We start from the raw sequence: 23798 nt of genomic DNA, 5'->3' as shown, positions 1-23798 counted from the left end.
GCACAAGGCCTTCACATTCTGTTGTTATCAGTTGTCCAAAAAATTTGTTGTGTTGGGAATTTTTTTTAAAGTTTTCAAAAGGCTGACAACCGGTTTCCGCGCGAAAATGAGAAATTTCACTGGCTGCGATTTGCGCAATAAGTGCAACAATATGTGTTCTGTTAGATGTGGTGATTCAAGAGAATGACACATCCACATGTAGCAGACGACAAGCCTCACGCGCCCATGTGACGTCACAGGAACCCCAGACGACATTTCTTCCCGTTTCGGTAAACACTTGACAGAGCGCAAAGTTGGATACCAAAGTCACTGAACACCGGCAATGTAAGTACTTACTTTAAAGCAGTCCTAATCTCAATACATATATTAACAAACAGTTATTAAACAGTTTCACATGAACTCGACATGAACTGTCCCGTTTCCGTAGATGGAGAAAGGCCGCATAAGGCAAATGACTGTTGACCTAAATCTGAGCATCTCGACTCCACGCGAGGACAAACTTGTAAACATACTATGAGCATTATGACTCTGTGATTCCGATTCCGATTCTGATTCTGATTCTGATTCTGTGGTTTGGACCTTAGTGGTATTATATGCAACTATAACTGGAAGTGGTTGATTGAGAATATGTCTCGGATGTTAATATATCTCTGTCGTGGCTATGACGGCCCTTCCTCTTTGTAGACTGTAAAACTACAATCGGGTTCATCTGCAGCGATTTAGTCCTGACTATGACAGTGGAATATCTGTATTTTATGAAAACAAAACCAATCTAGATTTATATAAAAGCAGGTCTAGCCAGCTCTAGCCAGCTCTAATCAGCATCAGGAAAATTATTTGTTTTAATTTTAGAGGAAAGAAATGCATTGCGTAATATAATATTTCATAGACTATTTGTTGGTTTGTGACGGGCAAGTGAAATGCGACTTGTAAACGCATTAAACTTCTTTCGTTCAAAAAGCTTCAGTTGTTCTGACCAGTTGATATCTTTATAAAAGTTATCTTGTAAGATGATTTATATTTGTCTTAAAACTACACGAGAATTAAAGTGTTGTATGACAGATAGACTCAGATGAGTAAGTACATATACGTAGACCCGTGAAGATCCGGGTTAGAACAGGTCTTCAGCAACCCATTCTTGTCGAAGAATATGCTTGTCGTAAGAGGCGACTGACTAACGCGATCAGGCGGTCAGCCTCGCTGACTTGGTTGTTGCATGTCATCGTATTCGTCGATGCTCATGATGTTAATCACTGGATTGTCTGGTCCAGACTCGATTATTTACAGACTGCCGTCATATAGCTGGAATATTGCTGAGTGCGGCGTTAAACAACAAACAAACATATAAATACTTTAGCTTTAGCTTAGTATTATATATATAATGTTTATCTTGTATGTATTTATAATTTTCAATATTCGAAAGGAAACTCCTGTGGGGATTCTGGGGTTCTAAATAATTCTCAAGTATCCTATGATGTTTGACGTTTGTTGTTTAACGCCGCATTCAATAATCCAGCTATGTGAAAGCAGGCTGTAAATAATCGAGTCGAGACGAAACAATCCAGTGATTGACATCATGAGCATCGATCTACGCAGTTGGGATGCGATGACATGCATCAACAAAGTCATCGAGCCTGACCACCCGATCCCTCGAGACGCCTCTCACGACAAGCATGGATTGGTGAAGACCAACACCGGTTCTTCATCCGATCAGTTGCCTATGATTGTCGTGCAGTACGTACGTTCGGACTAACTTGAGAATTTATGTGACCCCGGCGACATTCACACTCTCATACACCAATTCACTACCGTACTCTACAAAGTCTCCATAGTCGTGCCATGGAGAAACGTATTCCTCCTCGCAGAATGATATTACTAAAGAGCAGAAGTCAGTGGTCTTATATAGTTTTCCAAAACCTTTGTCTTTCACTAGTTGGTCGAACTGTACATTCCCACGCTATAGCGCCACCGTGTCCCCACACGATGTCCCAGGATAGAAACCTTACACCCTGTGTTAGATTAGAATCCCCCTCCCCCCTTCCGGAATGCCAAGGAGGTTCCAGGCAAGCATAAACATCCTCCTCCTCCCCCCCCCCCCCCCCCCCCCCTTTCTCTCCTCCCCTCTCCGTCAACTTTGTTGGATACTGAATACTTGCTTACTGCCAATTGCGCATGTGTTTGCTTCCACCAATCAGATCACAGTATATCACAGTAACACTGTACATCTATCAGCCTGTTCTATCTGATTTTATGCAAAAGACACTTCAGTCCCCAGGGTTACCATATTATTTTAAACACATGTCCACAGAATTGAAAGTTGAACCATTTGAAGAATTTGACCTTCAAACGCATTCGTTGGGAAATTGGAACACAGTGATCCAAAGTACAAAATACAGTGATTATTTGTGTGTGAGAGAGGGCGAGTTTGAACTGGCATAATGGCCATGATGGATCCTGTACCCAACTTTGACCTTTAGGTGTATTTCATAGTTCACTGTCATTAACATTGTGATCTGGCCTCAGATATAAGGTAGACATTCTCGCCTGGCGGATAGTGTAACATCTGATATTTTATTTAGTAACGGATTTTTGTTGTTGAATATGAATTTCGAAAGGGGTGAGAAACTCATGAATTAGACAAACATCTAGACTCTGATATGAAAGTTAACTATTTTGCAGATACAAACATGATCTAAATAATTTATATAAAAAAGAAGCCCAGATATTATTATATTTGTTTCAGAGTTTGTTCAAAAGACTGCACATGCATACATAAGAGTATCACTTGACATCGTGTGTATTGATAACTACTTGAATAACTCAGTAACTACGTGACATTGTCCGTAAGTCCAATTAGCAAAGGCTTATCGAAGGTAATTTTATAACCTTCCCTTTCGATTGTCCTAGCGCGAAATATGAATTTGTGGATGATGACCATTGCAGAAATATTTCAGGTTGAACATACATTGTATGTGCCGGTTCAGTGTTCCAATTGAGGTCTACTCGTACAAGCCGTTTCTTGTAACTATTACCAGCGGGAGTTTTCGAGTAACGAAGAAGTTACTTTTGTCGTCCACATGCAGTAAACCTCGGGGAAAACAAAGTCCAAGGCAACAGCGCCAAGTTAGTTCGTTATATCCGATGTTCGTAAATAACGTGGCCATTTACATTAATGACCACTCCCTGGGAGTAGAATTTGTATCGCTTTAGACGATTATTCGTTATATCAGGATACGTTCATACTCGATACAACCGTTTATATTTGCTGTAAAATATACCATGTAACGTTTGTTTGTTTGTTGTTTAACGCCGCATTCAGCAATATTCCAGCTATATGACGGCGGTCTGTAAATTATCGAGTCTGGACCAGACAATCCAGTTGTTGACACCATGAGCATCGATCCACGCAGTTGGGATACGATGCCATGCATCAACCAAGTCAGCGAGCCTGACTACCCGATCCCGTTAGTCGCCTCTTACGACAAGCATAGTCGCCTTTTACAGCAAGCATCAGTTGCTAAAGACCTCTTCTACCCCGGATCTTAACGGTCCTTAATGGAACTGACCCAAGAGATGCGTGTATGTACTCGCGGAGTTAAACATTATTTTCTTAAAATTAAATAAAACAAAATCCGTCAAATAAAACCTCCCACTTCTATTAAAGAATATAACTTAATCAGTATATAGCGAAGAAAAATGCAGCAAAACCATTTCCATAATCATAATACATCTCCGCATACATCAGAGTCCATTTCACGATTCTGACGATGCAGTAAGCATGTCGTGTCACAGGATTGTCTAGTCACAGAGCTCCAGACAACTTTTTGAGCGATTGGGTTTCTATTTTAATTGGGTTATTACCTTTTTCATTAGGTAACCAATATCTGTTCACTCATCTATACATAACTCTATTGGTTTTTTTCCCAAAAGAGTGGACATTTTAAGATAAAAAAAATGAAATAATGTTTTAAATGTTTCTAACCATGATAACTGTTCTATATATAGGCTAGACTCGGAAAGTAAATTAGCTCGTAAGTTGTGCTTCGGAGATTAACCCCTTTGAACTCATGCTGAAAAATCTTCATTGGGTATTTACGCGTGATGTTTTTATACATTTGAGTTTTTCACTTAATGTTATTGGGGTTTTTTTTTGGTGGGGGGGGGGTGGTTTTTGGTGTTTGTTTGTTTGTTTTTGTTTTTTTGTTGGGGGGGGGGGGGGGTTAACGCAAATGGGCTGCTTATCTGTAGCTCAGCGGTCAAGACTCGACCGTCGCCGAATGACAGGAGTACGGTTGTGATACGCCAGGCAAACATAAAACGACAACACCACGAGACAACCATCCTCGTTTATCCGCAGACACAGATTCCATTGGGCGTGAAAGGCAAAATAGCGGTGAACATGGTGTGGATGGATCACTGAAAGTCAGTGATGACACCAGGTGTTAGCAAAAAGGGTATGCTGTCCTGCTCCACCGGTAGCACCCGTCACTCACGCAAATTGCATGAAACAATACTTGTTTGTTGCCTGACACGACCTAGCACTACTCCTGCCATGCGACAGCGCTCTGTAAACAAACCAGACAATAAATCAAGTGAAGGGCCAGAAAATCCTGGTGGCCTCAATGCGTATTTTCTGATTTTGTTTAAAAAACGCCATTTATTTGTTTATACAATTACTGTGTGTGGCGGTAGCTACCGGTAGAGCAGACCATTCTTACCATTTGGGCTAACACCTCGTGTCATCACTGATTTTCAGTAATACATTCATGTATATATATAGATACATTTCACCGCCACTTCGTCTTTTAGGAGGGCACGGGTGGCCCAGTCGTCTAAGGCGCCGCGATTCGCTGTGCAGAGTTGCGTCCCTTGGGCACGCCAGAAACCTATGATTGGGGGTTCGAATCCCAGTTCGCCCCGATTATTTTTTCTAGGTTTTGTGCTCGTGGGCTTCATCGAAGTGGTAAACGTCTGAGACCTGCATCACTTCGGGATTTCCTCCCACAATAAGCTGACACGCCGCGATAAAACTGTAATACTGTTAAAAGCGGCGTTAAACCCAACTCACTCACTCGTCTTTTAGGGCTAAGGATTCAATTTAGGCAGATAATCAAGACTGATTATTCTCTGGCATTGCCGTATTTCATTTTTATTAAGAACTATGTCAAATAGCGATGTTCACAGGTGTTCACGAACATGATGGTAGTTAAAATCTATACCCTGCAATTTTTTTTATAGTTTACTATACTTATCAGGAATAAATGTCATGAATAAATGTCATGAAGACCCGTGAAGATCCTGGGTGGAAAAGGTCTTCAGCAACCCATGCTTGCCGTAAAAGGTGACTAACGGGATCGTTTGTTGTCAACTGTGATATTGATTAAAGTGTTCTTCATGAACGTTGGTACCAACCGTTTCCCACTTATGCTACCAACTACATATGATACATCCGGGTACTAACCCGTGAAGATCCGGGTCAGAACAGGTCTTCAGCAACCCATGCTTGTCGCAAGAGGCGACTAACGGGATCGGGTGGTCAGGCTCGCAAACTTGGTTGATGCATGTCATCGATCCCAATTGCGTGGATCGATGCTCATGATATTAATCACTGGATTGTCTGGTCCAGACTCGATAATTTACAGACCGTCGTCACATAGCTGGAATATGCTGAGTGCGGCGTTAAACAACAAACCAACAAACCAAAATGTCATGAAATAATAAATCCGACAGAAGCTCATTGATGACACTCTGAGATAGATATTAGATATGCACATCAAGCGCGATGGTTTTTCATCAGAGAACGACAGGTCACATTCTTCACATTCCTCATCCAATGAGTGACACGTAATGTAATTGCCTTGAAGCATGTCAATCACGGCGTGTGCTTATTTGGCGATTTAATGCCATGTTTATATTGACAAGTGTGATTGATGCTCCTCAAGGAAATATGTTCCTGGCGACACACAAGAACCACTGTGAGCATGTTACATCCAGAATGAAGGGATGAATAACTTGAATTGATAAGTCCAATGCAATTCCCTATGTTGACTTGTACCTTATGCTACCGTGTTTGTTCAGGTGAACGGTTGACTTGCCCTTGCATGTGTTTGTGACGTGTGACACCGATGGGGCAAGATACGCCCACCTATTTTTGCGAAGACCTGGTGTCATCACTATTTGCTAGTGATTCATAAACACGTGCTCATGACATTGTCGGAATCGTTCAATGGACACTGCTTTTAGCAAATATTTTTTATGGTGTAGAAATGTTTTTTGTCGCTTTTAATTACGGTATCCAAAGAACAGCTAGAAACTGGATTAAACGCTTGACAAGGGAGTCCGTATTTATAACAATTGTGTAGACGTACATGTATATAAACTTTTAAGACTTGAATAGACTGATTTGACAAGCAGCGACGTGGAAAGCTCAGTGAGTGAGGCGAATATGTTTTCCTGAGTTTGCAAGTAAGGAATGTTGCTGTAAACTCCCCCTCCCACACAGAATGACATCACATTTGCACCAGCGCTAAAGAAACAACTACATCTGCCAATCATTAGACAAAAGCCATGCGCAGGGAAGTCAATATTTATAGCATGACGATCATAAATAGTTCTTGAACCTCAATGCCAACCGTGAAACGTCTATTTGTTCTCGTTTTCTACACCCATAGTCCATAGCACTGATAGTATTGTTCAAGTGAGGCGGTGGGGTAGCCTAGTGGTTAAGCGTTCGCTCGTCACGCCGAAGGCCCGGGTTCGATTCGCTACATTCATCCAGTGTCTGAAGCCCATTTCTCACTATTGTTCAAGTTGCAGAGTTTTGTCAATTCACTGAGCAGGGTTGCCTCCCTTATGTGTGATAGGAATATCTGAAAGAGGGTTCGAATACCTGATTCCCCCTGACTGTGTTACAGGTTTGTCAGCGCCATACCCGTGCTCGTGGGTTTCACCAAAGAGAAACCGGGCCTTTCTCCTACATTAAACTGATACGCTGATATATTTGTTGGTTTGTTTGTTGTTTAACAAACAAACAACTTCTTTTGAAGGCAAACTTCCAAGACGCAGCGAAGCATATACCAAAGCGATGTCAAAATAGCTGTACCATATCTTTGTCACAGAACACAGAAGACCAATGACCCTTACTGTACATGTAAAAAATACATTCAAGAAGTCTTTGTGCTATTCGCTGTGCTTCAAATGACTTCTACCTCTCTCAAACATCGATTACGACTACGCCTTTCAAGCACGTAAAAGCATGAAGCATTGCCTTCTGTAGCTGTACACTTCCCTCACAAGTTTGTTTGCACGATGGTAAAGTTTGAATGTGGCAACAGCTCCAGTAGGTACTATTGAATTCAAACATTGAGCAATGGTATTCCTGCCAACGAAACGTAATATAACAGACGAGCTTTTAAACTCTGCCCCTATGTATACAGAGCTATTTACCTTGTCTACCTTGAACTAATGAAGACTCAAGGGGGTTTATGAGAGATATGACGCTCCATTCTTCATTCTGTCACACGGTCAAAGGCAGACTAAACCAGGCACATATTCGCTTCAAGTAGAACACACTTTGTAGTGGTCTCGCAAGACCGGTTGAAAGAAATCAGGTAAGTGAACTTGTCCTTGTGAAAATCTAGGGGTATTTCGTATTTCGTATGTTAGGTTAGCGTTATTGAGAAAATAGATGTTTTTTGGTTTGTCATTTCCTTTTGTGTACTTAAAAGTCAAAAGAAACCATAATCCTATAAATTTGATGATAATTAATAAGTAATAATATGATGAAAGATGTCAAATGTAAATCGACGACGGACAGCGCTCTACGACAAAGGTGCTCTTCAACCTAGTTCGGATGACCTAAAACTTGATTCGGAAAAGTATACCTCTGTTTTTAGTAAAGAGGAGATTTCTTATGATAAAGGAAATGTTTATCTGGATATTGTGTCAGAATGATCTCTATACATTGTTAATATATAACCTTTTTGAAACACATAGCATGGCTTAGATAATGTTTTGAGCCATTGAATTTATTCATCATTCGCTTTCCGTGTTGGTATTGATAGTTTTCTTTGGGTATTCATTTCTCTTCCATTTGCATCTATCCATGTGCTGCTTCAAGTGTGTCAAATAACGCATAAGTGCAACAGCGATGCATGTGTAAGTTACAAATAAATAAATGTGACGTTGCATTATTCACTGAAATAGATACCTGTGAAGATCCAGGGTAGAACAGGTCTTCAGGAACCCATGTTTGCCATAAAAGGCGACTATGCTTGTCGTAAGAGGCGACTAACAGGATCGGGTGCTCAGGCTCGCTGACTTGGTTGATGCATGTCATCGTATCCCAATTGCGTAGATCGATACTCGTGATGTCAATCACTGGATTGTCTGGTCCAGACTCGATTATTTACAGACCGCCGTCATATAGCTAGAATATTGCTGAGTGCGGCGTCAAACAAAAAAACAAACTGCAATAGAGTTCATAATTATACACGTAATGCTTGTATTCATCCAGGATAATAACCAGTACAAATAAAGGCTTGAAATACAATACTTGGAATTTAATTACGCACAGTGCCGTTATACTAATGGGTTTTCTAATTTGTCACGGATATTTGTTGAGGAGCAAATAAAAAATATTTGGGTTATGGTGATTTATTGTGCGTATTTTACTCTGGACAGAGATAACAAGACCAACGTGCTCCTACAACCACGACAACGACGATACAACCACCGACACAAACATCAATATGAAAAGTTCTCAACTTACTTGTTGGTACTATTTGATTACCCTGAAGACTCAAAACTCCAATACAATTTAACGTATTTTGAACAATTGTAATTTAATGGCAACATGTCGTGGGTCGGCAGTGAAACGTATCTTTGCAATATTGTTATATGAATTATTGAAAATATCTTGAATGTATATATGACGCAAAAGGAAATGTGGAATTAACCCACAAATATTAAAACCAGGAAATCGATGGTTGTTTCAGATTAAATGTTTTAACATACGATCGGTTGGTAGAATATATGTGAAACTTGTGTTGGTACAGTCACACCTGGTTAACTCGAAGTCGTCGGAATGTATCGCCTTATCCGTATTTCGAGACAAGCGGAATGTCGATATTTAACCACAATGCCGAAAAGGATTCTGTAGAATGTTGTATCGTCTAATTGTGGAGTTAAAGGCGGTTTCATTGTTCGTTTTGAATCAGAAATAAGCTGAACAAGCCATATTTTACATCTCATTAAATGTTCCTGGGCAGTTAGGTGATCTTTAAGAATAAGGCAGTTACTCACATTGAAACTAACACAAATATTCCACCGAACCAATACCGTATTGAAATCTTATCCTCCATGTAAGCAATTCTCTCATACCACGTCACATTTAAGTTGTTTATCAACACAGCTTTGACACATGACACTGTTTTGATAACCCGATTTCAACGTTATCTTAGTGTTTCATTATCACACACAGCGACTCGGTGATATCAGATAATCATGTTATTAAAAGAACATTCATGTTCCCATATTAATTCCACTCCTTTCCTCTTCTTTCGTTTAGGAGATTCAGTAAACATCAAGGCTCCACACAAAACCATCTTGAAATATCATAAATTCTATTCATTACAGTTTTTAAGAGGCTTACAAGTTAAAGGTCAAGATATCTTAAAATAAAATAAAACCCTGACACTCTCCGTGAGTGCACTTTAATTTTGTGAAAGGACCCTTAACTGACGGTAAAGTTATAAATCAGTGGCATAAAGCGTTCGTTGGGTTGTAAAGATCCACGTCATCATTCACAATTTGTACACTAATTGTCTGGTACAGTCAATGAAAAAACAATACACTATTATTAAAACAATTGAATGCAAAAGAGAATCTCTCGCGAGCATCCTTTGATTTCAAGATTCCGGTGCGGAGTTGCGCCGCTTCACATAGAAACTGGACGTTACAACAGTACCCCTACTGAAGACAGAACTTGTTATGTATGCAGAGATACAATTGAGGATGAAAAACATGTTTTATTACACTGCCCACAGTACCAGTCTTACAGATGCTACCTCCTTTCAAAGTGCAATTCAATCTGCCCTTATTTTAACGATTTTAGTGATAACCAGAAGCTAGGTTTTATACTTTCCAGCCCAGAAATGATTTTTAAATCTGCCAAAACCTGCAACAGAATTTTATTACAACGAACACGGGCTTTATACAAATGATTTTTACGATGAGTTTTATTACGGTTTTTAGGATCCTTTTTATGTATTTATATGTCATACGCTTTTACCCAATAATTTTAGTCTCTCAACTGTGGCTCGTGCTACACCTTCATATTGTTATACCTTGTAAATATTTTAGTATTTGTAGCAAACGAGGTGAGACTTTAATAAATTATCTGTCTGTCTGTCTATATCAACATGAATAGATAAAGAGGACTACACGAGGGTGATGTTCTATGTATCATCCAAATCTTACAAAGGACTCTGCGTTGCCTTCAGCTGATATTTCTCACGATAATGGAAAGGGTTTGTCAAAGTGTGTATCATCAGACTAGAAACAGAACAACAGAAACAAATACTCCTTCATAACAGTGTACATGTAATAAGTTGGTCATTGGTCCGTGATTGGTTTACATCAGCAACCCATGCTTGCCGTGAGAGGCGACTATGCTTGCCGTAAGAGCCGACTATGCTTGCCGTAAGAGGCGACTATGCTTGCCGTAAGAGGCGACTATGCTTGTCGTAAGAGGCGACTATGCTTGTCGTAAGAGGCGACTATGCTTGCCGTAAGAGGCGACTATACTTGTCGTAAGAGGCGACTGTGCTTGTCGTAAGAGGCGACTGTGCTTGTCGTAAGAGGCGACCATGCTTGTCGTAAGAGGCGACTGTGCTTGTCGTAAGAGGCGACTGTGCTTGTCGTAAGAGGCGACTGTGCTTGTAAGTGGCGACTATACTTGTCGTAAGAGGCGACTATGCTTGCCGTAAGAGGCGACTGTGCTTGCCGTAAGAGGCGACTGTGCTTGTCGTAAGGGGCGACTGTGCTTGTCGTAAGAGGCGACTGTGCTTGTCGTAAGAGGCGACTATGCTTGTCGTAAGAGGCGACTGTGCTTGCCGTAAGAGGCGACTGTGCTTGTAAGTGGCGACTATACTTGTCGTAAGAGGCGACTATGCTTGCCGTAAGAGGCGACTGTGCTTGCCGTAAGAGGCGACTGTGCTTGTCGTAAGAGGCGACTGTGCTTGTCGTAAGAGGCGACTATGCTTGTCGTAAGAGGCGACTGTGCTTGCCGTAAGAGGCGACTGTGCTTGTAAGTGGCGACTATACTTGTCGTAAGAGGCGACTATGCTTGCCGTAAGAGGCGACTGTGCTTGCCGTAAGAGGCGACTGTGCTTGTCGTAAGAGGCGACTGTGCTTGTCGTAAGAGGCGACTATGCTTGTCGTAAGAGGCGACTGTGCTTGCCGTAAGAGGTGACTATGCTTGCCGTAAGAGGCGACTGTGCTTGTCGTAAGAGGCGACTGTGCTTGTCGTAAGAGGCGACTATGCTTGTCGTAAGAGGCGACTGTGCTTGTCGTAAGAGGCGACTGTGCTTGTAAGTGGCGACTATACTTGTCGTAAGAGGCGACTATGCTTGCCTAAGAGGCGACTGTGCTTGCCGTAAGAGGCGACTGTGCTTGTCGTAAGAGGCGACTGTGCTTGTCGTAAGAGGCGACTATGCTTGTCGTAAGAGGCGACTGTGCTTGCCGTAAGAGGCGACTGTGCTTGTAAGTGGCGACTATACTTGTCGTAAGAGGCGACTATGCTTGCCGTAAGAGGCGACTGTGCTTGTCGTAAGAGGCGACTATGCTTGTCGTAAGAGGCGACTGTGCTTGTCGTAAGAGGCGACTATACTTGTCGTAAGAGGCGACTATGCTTGCCGTAAGAGGCGACTATACTTGTCGTAAGAGGCGACTATGCTTGCCGTAAGAGGCGACTATGCTTGTCGTAAGAGGCGACTATGCTTGTCGTAAGAGGCGACTAACGGGATCGGGTGGTCAGGCTCGCTGACTTGGTTGATGCATGTCATAGTATCCCAATTGATGTCAAACACTGGATTGTCTGGTCCAGACCCGATTATTTACAAACCGCCGTCATATAGCTGAGTGGGGCGTTAAACAATAAACAAACAGTGGTTAACATAACGCGAATGTAAACGGGTGTAAATGTTCACGTTAAAGCCAGCATCTAATTCGCTACTGTTTCCGGACTAATTAAGTGAATAATAACGACTGAGTTGGGTTTAACACCACTTTGGTTTGTATATTTCCGATATATCAGATATATCGCAGCGTGTCATATTAATGTGTCACTCCCATGCTCTTCCGTTCAAGTCTTTGAAATAATTACTGAAATTAGTTATGTCAGTACCACCCCCCACCCCCACCCCCCGCCATTCCCAAATAGTTATGTACACGGTTTATGCTGTAATCCATGAATAAGAATATTAATCACACACGATTCGCGATATGGTATGAAAAGATGCAATCAGCCGTCTCAAGGCTCTACGTAAGAGCGTAGTTCTACCTGAGGGTGTTGTCACCTATTTAGCTGAATCCTTATCGGTCATTTAACGCTGCAGGTATAGAATGCGCCTCAGGATAGCACTGACGAGGTGCCTAGGGTCAGGAATTAGGCGTACATATCCACTTAGAGATGTACTAGCTTCATTCAGCGATGTGTCATAACACCAGATAGTCAGGAAGAGCACTTGTTGCCATTGTCGAACGATTAGTCAAACGTAATAACCAATTTGCTCAAACATGGTGAATGTCACCTGCACTTGAAGAATGGATTTCGTTGTTGTCGAGTAGGGACAATGGCTTTTGTATAATAATATTGATGTGCGTATTTTGTGTAAGATTGTTCGTTTATGAAGTTTGATGTAGATGTGAAAATATTATGTTTGGAAGTGTGACTTTAAATTTCAAATTGTTAGCTACCATGGTTTATATACATTAGTTGTCACTCGGCAGGTGAGTCTTACCTTACCCTGAGTAAAGGAAGGTGCGCGTGATACTTCACGGTGTAGGTTCGTATTACGTTGTCAACAGAAGGTGTACGGTTTGATTTGGTGTTGGCTGCCAATGGTCTTGGTTCTTGTTCGAAAAATAGGGGGCGGTGGGGTAGCCTAGTGGTTAAAGCGTTCGCTCGTCACGCCGAAGACCCGGGTTCGATTCCCGACATGGGCACAATGTGTGAAGCCCATTTCTAGTGTCCCCCGCCGTGATATTGCTGGAATATTGCTAAAAGCGGCGTAAAACCATACTCACTCACTCACTCACTAACTCTTGTTCGAAAACAGTTGTAGAACAGATTAGTCGTGGCACGGGGTAGAATCTGTGTATGTCGTAGTGGTGGCATTAGTAGTTGAAGTGGTGACAGCAGGGACAGTGGTAGTCGTTGTAGTGGTAGTAGCAGAGGTCAGCGGCAGTAGTGGCCGTAACCCGGGGTAGAATAGGTCTTCAGCAACCCATGCTTGCCGTAAAAGGCGACTATGCTTGCCGTTAAAGGCGACTAACGGGATCGGGTGGTCAGGCTCGCTGACTTGGTTGATGCATGTCACCATATCCCAATTGCGTGGATCGATGCTCTTGAGGTCAGTCACTGGATTGCCTGGTCGAGATTCGATTGTTTACAGACCGCCGTCATATAGCTGGAATATTGCTGAGTGTGGCGATAAACAACAAACTAAGAAACAAAAGTAGTGGCAGTTATAGTAGTTTCAGATTTTAAGAAGTAGTGGTACGTTGGGCACGGGTGGCCCAGTCGTCTAAGGCGCCGCAATTCGATGTGCAGAGTTGCGTCCCTTGGACACGCCAGAAACCTATGATTGTAGGTTCGAATCCCGGTTCGCCCCGATTATGTTACTAGGTCAGCACCATACCCGTGCTCGTGGGTTTCACCGAAGTGGTAAACGTCTGAGACATGCATCACTTCGGGCTTTCCTCACCACTCAGATACCGATAAGTAGCAGTAGTTATATTCAAACCAACAAGGGCGCGGTGGGGTAGCCTAGTGGTTAAAGCGATCGCTCATCACGCCGAAGGCCCGGGTTCGATTCCCCAGACGAGTACAATGTGTGAAGCCCATTTCTGGTGTCCCCCGCCGTGATATTGCTTGAATATTGCTATACTCACTCAAACCAGCAAGAGCTCAATGAGAGATTGTTGACTGGTTAGTGATATAACAGTAATATTTCGTTACAAAGTTAGGCTGTGACCATGAAATGTCCGAACGACATGAGGAGATTCAAACCACGGACTTCTGATCTGGAGATGGCTGTATTCTGATCCACAAGACTAAAATATCCACCTGTCATATCGATAGCATCTGTGTTGTGACTCCGCGACCTATTAAAGATACCGCAGATATGTTAAGCCGTATAAGTGTTCAAAGATACGGAGTTGTTTGTGCCCATCTCACTGTGTTGATCGGGGTGACCGAGTCTCGAGATCACATACCATTCCGATAGCCCCAGGGGGTGGGGAGGGCAGTGTTAGGACCGGCGGACTTAGGTCAGCGATTATCAGAGCCGTGTTGATAGCCCTGTCACTCATAGTGTGTGGGGCTGTACCTGTGCAAGGGCCAACAAAGCACGTGTTGTTAATTGATTTCAATTTAGATCCTCGAGGGGTGAAAAGAAACAATGGCTTGTCCTCATCAAGTCAAACCTCTGTCATTATTTACCGTTTCTTTGTTCTGTGCCAGGTAGCACCTGCACTGGTGTCTTTTACAACCATTTTCTTCTTCGTCTAGGGAACTGAAGCAAATCTTTGTTACATACAGTGAAGTTCTATAACCAATATTAGCAGTAACTTGTATTTTACACCAATGGACGTAACCTAAAACAGCTACGAACGTCAACTCCTGATTTAGTGACTCAGCCAGCAAAGAAATTATTTAATCAGTCCATGATTTTATTGTCAAAAAGTAAAAGATTCGAATAGTCATAATAATATAAAAAAATTTTTACATACTGCATTTCATTAGCTCGGACAACACTAGCTCCAGCTGACGGTTACAGGTATAGTTTATGCATTATACATTTATATTTATTAACATTAACATGTTTATATATAAATGTATATATAAGTTTTGTTTTCTGTTTTTGTTTTATTTTGTTTTGCGTGTTTACCAATACAGATTTCATTTATGAAATGAATGCATGTTTAAACAATCATAACGGTACCCAGAGTAAATCATTCAGAATTTTGGAGTCATGACCATTTCAATATATACAAACATTCTATGTAGTGATACTTCGGAAATCGGGGTTTTACTGTATCGACGATTGGAGTTTTAGTGATGTTGATTAACTGTCTGTGATTGATGGCGCCAAGGTACCTAATTATTCCAATTATCTCAGTGAGCTATTCTGTGCCAATCCCATCTTGTCACTTCAAAATCTGGTAGTCCCCCAAGTGTAATCTCTTGTTGTGAACATTATATGATCAAATAGAGGTTAGTCCAGAAAACAATTCAGTCAGTTGAGCAAGTTGATTCGCTGTGACAGGTCAATGGAATAAGCAGGGGCCTGTGACCTTTGGTAACTGGACAAACTTGAGGATCTAATCATTCAACCCTTCTATAATGTTCGCGAGAGTTGGGTCTGTCGGCAGAGCTAAACAGAAACATTGATGTTTTAGAATAATATTTAACTTTATTTTGGAAATATGAAATGCAATGCTAGGGCAAGTTGTACAAGTGTTATAATCCTGAAGAAAGTGTAAAAGTTATACCGATGAAGAAAAACTGCTTTACAAAAATTCGGGGATCCGGACATTTCCCCACGGTCATTACCCCACATGGCAATCCCCCACCTGATTGACTGATTGTTGTTTAACGCCGCACAATATTCCAGCTATATGACGGCGGTCTGTAAATAATCGACATCATGAGCACCGATCCCCACCGTACAATACCCCAAACCTAATTACTTTACTTATTTAGGTAGGTTGTTTAGAAGATCTATAATGGGAACAAATACTTTAATGTCATTGTAATTGATTCCATTACAAAGGTATTGTTATTCCATTTTCGTCAGTAACCATAGTAACGTCGAAGACCCGGGTTCAATTCCTGGCATTGTTCTACCATGTGAAATTCAATCTTTGAATCCCCGCCGTTATGTTTATGGAATTTGCCCCAAACGGCGTAAAATCATACTCTCAAACTTAACTAAAGAGTCATGGTGAAGACGCAAAACATGCATATATCCTTAAATAGCACTGGGAAGTAAGTTATAGTGGAGATTATATTGACAATGTATGACATTGCACGTAACACGGTGGGTATCTTAAACAACACTCTGTAACATTGCAGGACATCCGTCCGTTCTGACTAAATTCGTTGAACTAGGAACGTGAATGACTTGCGGGAATCGTTGGAGAAGTGAACTTCCCACTGCCACACCATTTTGGAATTTCAAATTTCTCAAAATCTACACTTTAAAATAGACCTGAAAGATTGTGCTAGTGCATGCATCCCGTCATAAGCAAAGAGCTTCTCTTCGTAACTAAATTCAATGACGGTGGTTGACAGGCAAGCGGGCTGTGTACAACATAGCCGTGGTATATAGCCGTGGTATAAGGTTACCTTGTTGGGAAAGATTGCGTAACAGTTTCATTGTTTGGCATAGAGATCTGTGGGTAATTAAAGTTATGGACCAACAGTGAAACCCGTTATTATCCGGGCGGCATGTTTCCCAGTTAAAGCGAAACATGTTTTAGGATTATCGGATCATTGTAGTGAGCCATCCCCTTTTTGGCATCCAGACATTTCACCGCATGGACCTTTTCCCACTCGACAATTCCCCACTCAAAGCCAGCCTAACCCAAAAAATTTCTTTCTTTTTGTTGTTGTAAGAATTAATGTGATTGGGTTTATTGTGGGATTCAGGATATCTTTTCAGAAGGTGTTTACAGGATTTGTTTTGGTTTTGACAATTGGCCAATGAGCGTGCAGTGTATAGGTGCTTGAGGATACCCAAATTAACAGTGTCTTATTAGGGAAAATGGTGTTAAATACTATGTATTATTAGGGTAAATTGGTGTTAAATACTAAAAATACTATGTATTATTAGGGTAAATTGGTGTTAAATACTATGTATTATTAGGGGAAATTGGTGTTAAATACTAAAAATACTATGTATTATTAGGGGAAATTGGTGTTTATTACTAAAATACTATGTAGATAGGATATCTTTAGGGTTTGTAATCCTTTCATCGCCCGTGATGTTTTTTTTATCGTTCTACTGGTATATAAGTAAAGAAGGAACATTTGTATACACATTTAAATTAAGAATTGCAGTTAGATCCACTATCTGTCGTAGATCTCCTAAAGCCAAGAGGTACAAAGGCGCATTACGCGCTAGCGAAGGCCAAACTAACTCTATTTCTGAAAGATAGACAGCTACACGAACGTATATAAACAGAGCAGCCAAAGAAATTCTATCAAGTTCTAAAAATAAAATCGTATCAAAACCAAAATATCAATCTCATCAATACAAAAACAGAGATGTTATCAATACTAAGAAAAGTCGTGGAGGCTCTAAACTGATATGTGAAGCCTACATGTATCAGATACTAGTATTTTATTTCATAAAAAGGATTAAGGAAGGTTTATAACCCTCAATGAAACTTGACTTAAACTTTTCAGAAACTGTATTTGTGAATGTATTTTTGAATGTATTAATTTATACACAATCATATGAAAGGATTAAAACATTAATTTAATTTTTTTACAACCTTACATTCGTATATTCAGGTTTCTCTTTCGATTAAAATATGCATAAGAAACGTTTCTTTAAATTTCTCTCTTTAAGTTGTTATTTTACAACTGCTGTTACATATCTGGCTAGATTGGCCTACGCTTATCACCTCGATTTTTATTGAATCATATGCAGATATTCCACAGTCGTGGTACAGGAATATACATTCTTATACCCTTCTGTCCCGGCAACCCTCCCCACGCCTCTCCAGTAGCCCCCACACCACCTGGTACCTATTGTGGTCTAAGGCCATCTACCCCCAAGGAAATGTCCCTTTGAATCTGACCCCTGACCTCCCCTTATCCATCACCACGTTAGCTGAGGATGATAACAAAGGCCCGCTTTTTCGGTTGTGAAGAAACCGACTCTATTGTGAGAATGCCTGAATCTGTGGAACGAAGAGACCGCATGAATGGTACAATAACTGTATGTCTAATACCGCTACAGTCATTTGGAGCCGTTGGTGGGTGAATTGTCATGATAAGTGAAGCGAGCTGTGTGTGGTGAATTACCTCCCCTTGGTTGACTTAGCTGCGTGTGATTTTGCCATGATCATTCAAAAACTTACTTGTAATGATTATAGCACTATTGCCTTTATGTTTGCTCCCGTTGTTAAGTATTTTATGAATACAAATGGTTGTTTCGACGTTTCAAAAATATATCCAACCTTCACTTGGAATTTTTATTTTGTAGCGATTTTAAGGCGCTTTGTTCTTGGTCGCACATGTATTGTACATGGAGTTACCTCCCTTGTATAGACACTTGTTGATTCAAAGCTTCACAAAGGTTTGAAACAATATTCAAAGTGCATTTCACCGTTGCAAATTCAACAAACGTATTGATTGTGAAACTATAGATTACTAATACGGGATGAAATAGGTATATGTATTGCTGAATAACGTAATGAGCTGTATGATAATGTGGTGCAGAGTTCTGAACGACACATTTAGCTGAAGGAAAAGAAAGTATTTTTAGAAGAATTAATAAGAAACTTCAAAATCCATTTTTATGCAAAAGTATATGAATTGGTATTTGTTTTTAAAAAGATCTGAGACATCGAACTTAATTCAGCTGTCAAGGGCATGCTTGAGTTATTTCTACCGCCTTGCTGTCAATGAGCTGAATTTATTAGACGTGTTATTCGTATGCCTTGTTAAAGATTCTTTCTCCAGCACCTCGTGTGCAAGACGCTAGTTGACACGTTGGATAACCGATGGCACTTCACGCCTCCTCCAGTCGACATTGTTATGTACAAGGGGCTTGTCAGTACTTTACTTGTCACCTCAAACTGTTATCTTGACAGTTTCTGACACGTCGTCAGTTTCAACAAGAGAACGCCGGAAAATCAGAAAATATTTTACAACGTAATACTTTTTCAACCCTCTTTATATGAATTAAGTTTTATTTACAAGGTGAAGTATGTTTAAATACACAATTAACCTGTAATGTTTAGATGTGAATTAAAGTCCATGAAAATATATATTTTAACTCGATATCAAATAAAATATCATTAAGAATTATAGAAATGTTTTGAAATATGATTAATTCGAAATCTACTATTAATTCGTCAACAAATCGGCATGTTCACAAGCAGCGTTTTCAGACCGCAGGTCCATTGTGACGTCACACAAGGACAGCCAGTCCCAGTTGACACAGACTCGCCCACTTTTGTGACATCACAGGCTCCGTGTCAAAGGTCACAGTGTCGAAATCTCTTTCCCAACTTGCAATATTTCACACAATAATAAAGTTAAACTTTCGCATTGCAGACGCAGTAGACCGGACCAAGAGACAAAACCTCACCCCAGACGGATAAAGACTTCAAGTCTTAGATTTAACGCAGGGGAACCATGTGTCCTACCTGAGCGCTAAATCAGGCGAACACACTCAGTGCACACCGGCCGTAAACAAATCTCAGAACGAGGCAAGGCGAAAGGGCTGGATCGTCGCCCAACAAGAAGTTGAGAACTTTTAATCAAGTTCCTGTGTTCTTTTCGACATACCGAGGGATAGTTACTAAAACCGAAATAAGGAGGCATCGAGGATGTAAGTATTATTTGACAATATTTTTCTATGTCGATCGCACCAGGTGAAATGTGTGTGTGTCATTCACCTGTTGTAATCTACCTGAGTGTCGTGTCCTAAATTCACTGACAGCGATGTACATGGCTAACCCGTGGGAAAACACCCGACACGACAAGCTGACGTATACATGACCCTTTCGGTCGCTGTGGAAAGTTGCTAGTTTCATTTATAACAGTTTTTACAGCGATGGACAATTGTGATTATTGTTCAGAATTGCAGTTATTGTGTATATACGTTTGACAATCACACTTTCAGGGGAGTTGTCCCACCATTGCTGACCTGTACTGCTCGCTTTACACACACAAACACACCATTCCTTTGGATGGCGCTCTTTAAATTATTAATATACAGATGTAGTTATATTTGTATTTAAAAAATATTGTATAATTGTTTCTTCGGGACTGAGAAGCGTATTTATTTATTTATTTATTTATTTATTTATTTATTTATTTATTTATTTATTTATTTATTTATTTAACCATCATTTAAATTATAACAAGCCATTTATTTCCTCTAAATAGTTTATTTATTTTTGTCCCTCCTTACCAACAAATGAGTATTACCATTGCAAGATTCACCACCGCTTCACACACCGAGTACTAATTCTTCTTTTGTTATGCAATATTAAGGCAAACGTTCGTGTTTGTAAGGAACTCTTTTGTGGAGGTGCATACTATACAAATCCCGGACGTAAAGTAGCTTTTCAGTTATTATTCGACATAATCCACAGAGCTGCAGCTTAAACTGTTCTTGTCAAGTAGTTTTACTTCCCCCTAGAAGCGGACATGGTGGTTCGCGTTGCCTGTCATCAGCTGACATTATTACCCTTAGCCATGCGTTGACACCGCTAATGACCCTTTTCCTGTCCAATACGCTGCGTGTTCACGTATATCTCTATGACAGACTACTGGTCATCTGTCGGTTATTTCAAAACTGACCAGCTTTGTATTCAAGAATAAAACCGAATTGTTGCGGTCGTAGCGAAACACCAAATGGCCCGGCGGGCCCGTGCGCGAAATACGCATATATGTCGGAAAGCGCACGTTAAATTCCTAATTAAAGTAAGTAAGTCGTAGCGACTAGAAAGATATCACGCGAAGACACAAATATGCCACAACACAAAACACAACAATGTAGCATAACATAACACAATACAACATAACAAATCATAACACAAACACAAAACTACAACAAAACATTCCTTCAAACAAAAACACCCAACAACAAAACAAATAAGACGTTTCTTTATTAAATTTTACACGAGAGGATAACACAGGTATAGGCTCCACCCAATTAACGCAATGTTCTAAGGGTTCTTTTCATAACAACCTCGGGCTTAAGGAAGTGTCATTTGTGAGGGACCTAATACGCGCACCCTTTGTTATTACGTTTGGCCCCTACCATCTTTTATCGGGGGGGGGGGGGGGGGGGGGGGGGGGGGGATAAGCGACAACAATCCATCTTATCGGGATGGGATTTAGGGCTCTTTCTCGTAACCTGTTTTCTTGGGCAGAACCGTGCAAACATCCATTGTCACACTTCTATTTTCACTGTATGTAGCGTATAGCCTCGGGCAATGAGTCTTTCGTTAGTCACAGACCCCTGTAGCTTCGTTGTGGTCAGCTTAGGACGCAATGTGCATAGTTCCGCTAAGTAACCGGACCCTGTACGTAGAAGGTCCTTCCGGCCAGCACTGGTCAATATTGCTATGTATGAAAGAAGGTTCAAATACGTCCAGTTCTAAATCCGTGTAAGACTGAAAATAGACGAGGGCAATAAAACAAAATTAATTGTTGCTCTTTCTATTGGTTATTGGTACTATAAACGTCTATGTACTTTTAGTTCTTTGACTAGCCTTGGCACATTCTTGCCCCAAATGTGTCGTACTGAGGACCCAGTCATGCCCCAAATGTGGCGTACTGAGGACCCAGTCTTGCCCCAAATGTGTCGTACTGAGGACTCAGTCTTGCCCCAAATGTGACGTACTGAGGACCCAGTCTTCCCCAAATATGACGTACTGAGGACCCAGTCTTGTCCCAAATGTGACGTACTGAGGGCCCAGTCTTGCCCCAAAGTGGCGTACTGAGGACCCAGTCTTGCCCCAAATGTGGCGTACTGAGGACCCAGTCCTGCCTCAAATGTGGCGTACTGAGGACCCAGTCTTGCCCCAAATGTGGCGTACTGAGGACCCAGTCTTGCCCCAAATGTGACGTACTGAGGACCCAGTCTTCCCCAAATGTGACGTACTGAGGACCCAGTCTTGTCCCAAATGTGACGTACTGAGGGCCCAGTCTTGCCCCAAAGTGGCGTACTGAGGACCCAGTCTTGTCCCAAATGTGACGTACTGAGGACCCAGTCTTGTCCCAAATGTGACGTACTGAGGACCCAGTCTTGCCCCAAATGTGGCGTACTGAGGACCCAGTCCTGCCCCACATGTGGCGTACTGAGGACCCAGTCCTGCCCCACATGTGGCGTACTGAGGACCTATTTAGCATCAAAACGCCCAATGGTCACTGGAGACGTAATTTGCCATGTAATCCCCACCGTGATTTCTGTGTTACAGTCTACTTGTTATTAAAGTCCTCATACACATTTAACGGATGCCTCATATCTCCAACTGACTGTTCATTTCCTATCATTTCCGAATAAGGCGGTGTTTTAAAAAAAAGGTTTCAGTTTTACGTCAGAAATAATCAAGTGTTGTATCACAAGGAAATTTGAATTCACTCCGCAGAAAAAAAGATCTTATGACTGAAAGGTCACTCTTATTTGCATGCAGTTCGGGTGATTATATATGAGGGCTAATTGCGCCATAATCGATCATTAGTACGGACTAATTGATGCAATGATATTTGTGTAAAACTTCCGGACTCCATGATGTAAGCAAAAGGCAAACATTCTACGATGGCTCTCGACAACGAAACTGTGTCACGAGAAAAATACTAATTTCGGATAGATTAACTACAGGGATCTCTGCAATGTCGTAAGTGTTTGGTTTCGAGATTTGCGTACTTAGAAATATATGTTTTTTACGTTGTCATTCAAATCTGATTTGGTGTCTGAAACTGATATCCCGTGCAACTGTGCTTGTTGGCTGGTCATTTGGGAACGAAAATCGTAAGCGTGAATCTTGAAATGTTGGCTGTACTGTTCTTTCTCCATAGCCTAAACAGCTACAGTAAACTACGGTTATAACAACTCATAGGGACTACTAATTTTAGTTCGTTATAACCGTAGTTCGTTATAAGCATATATACAGAATAACTAAAGCAGATAGTCGGGACCAAATAAGTAAGTTCGTTATATCCGTCAGTTCGTTATAAGCGTAATTTTTCTCTCTAGAGTCTGGGGGACAGACTACCTGAGTTCCATAGCGTCGAATTACTAATAGGAGACATCATCCGTGGTCTAGTGGATAAAGCGTCTGGTCGGAGGGTCGTTGGTTCGATCCCCGTTCTCGTCGTACTAAAAGACGTTAAAAGACGGCACCCGCCTGGCGCTCGGCATTAAGGGGGTATAACAAGAATTGGTCATTTCGGAGTCAGTACACTGTGTTTGAGTGGCGTACTCGTGTTAAACTGCAGCGTTGTAGCTCTCAGTAGTTTGGTACTATAACACCAGTATTAGTACGGAGTAGTAAAAGGGCACACGCACGCACGCACACACACACACACACACACACACACACACACACACACACACACACACACACGTGCATGTAGGTCGCAATATAGGTGCAATAATAAATATCTTGAATGTGATGTACCTTTTAGGGGACCGGGGAATTGACATAGTTCACACGTGACACCGTGACAATCTCTGTCACCAGCACACCCATCAACAGCTGACAACAACATGTATGTCACCCAAACCGTTGTTGATATACCTCATACACACTCAATTGAT

The 23798-nt window shown here is 41.3% G+C and overlaps 1 protein-coding gene across 1 annotated transcript in view; it reads left to right on the top strand.

The window, feature by feature from the left end:
* The first annotated feature begins 226 nt into the window (after positions 1 to 226).
* The window catches only part of LOC125372316 (innexin unc-9-like), a 43411-nt gene continuing 19839 nt past the window's right edge, over positions 227 to 23798 (top strand). Inside the window, exons 1-2 of the mRNA XM_048381761.1 lie at positions 227 to 324; positions 19577 to 19853. Of these exons, the coding sequence (XP_048237718.1) occupies positions 19852 to 19853 (2 nt within the window). The 5' untranslated portion in view covers positions 227 to 324; positions 19577 to 19851. The remainder of the gene's footprint in view (positions 325 to 19576; positions 19854 to 23798) is intronic.

Source organism: Haliotis rufescens, unplaced genomic scaffold, assembly GCF_023055435.1.
Source record: "Haliotis rufescens isolate VD_foot unplaced genomic scaffold, xgHalRufe1.0.p SCAF_4, whole genome shotgun sequence".
NCBI classification, from domain to species: domain Eukaryota; kingdom Metazoa; phylum Mollusca; class Gastropoda; order Lepetellida; family Haliotidae; genus Haliotis; species Haliotis rufescens.
The sequence above is the reverse complement of the archived record's forward strand: the minus strand, read 5'-3'. Positions and strand labels throughout refer to the sequence as shown.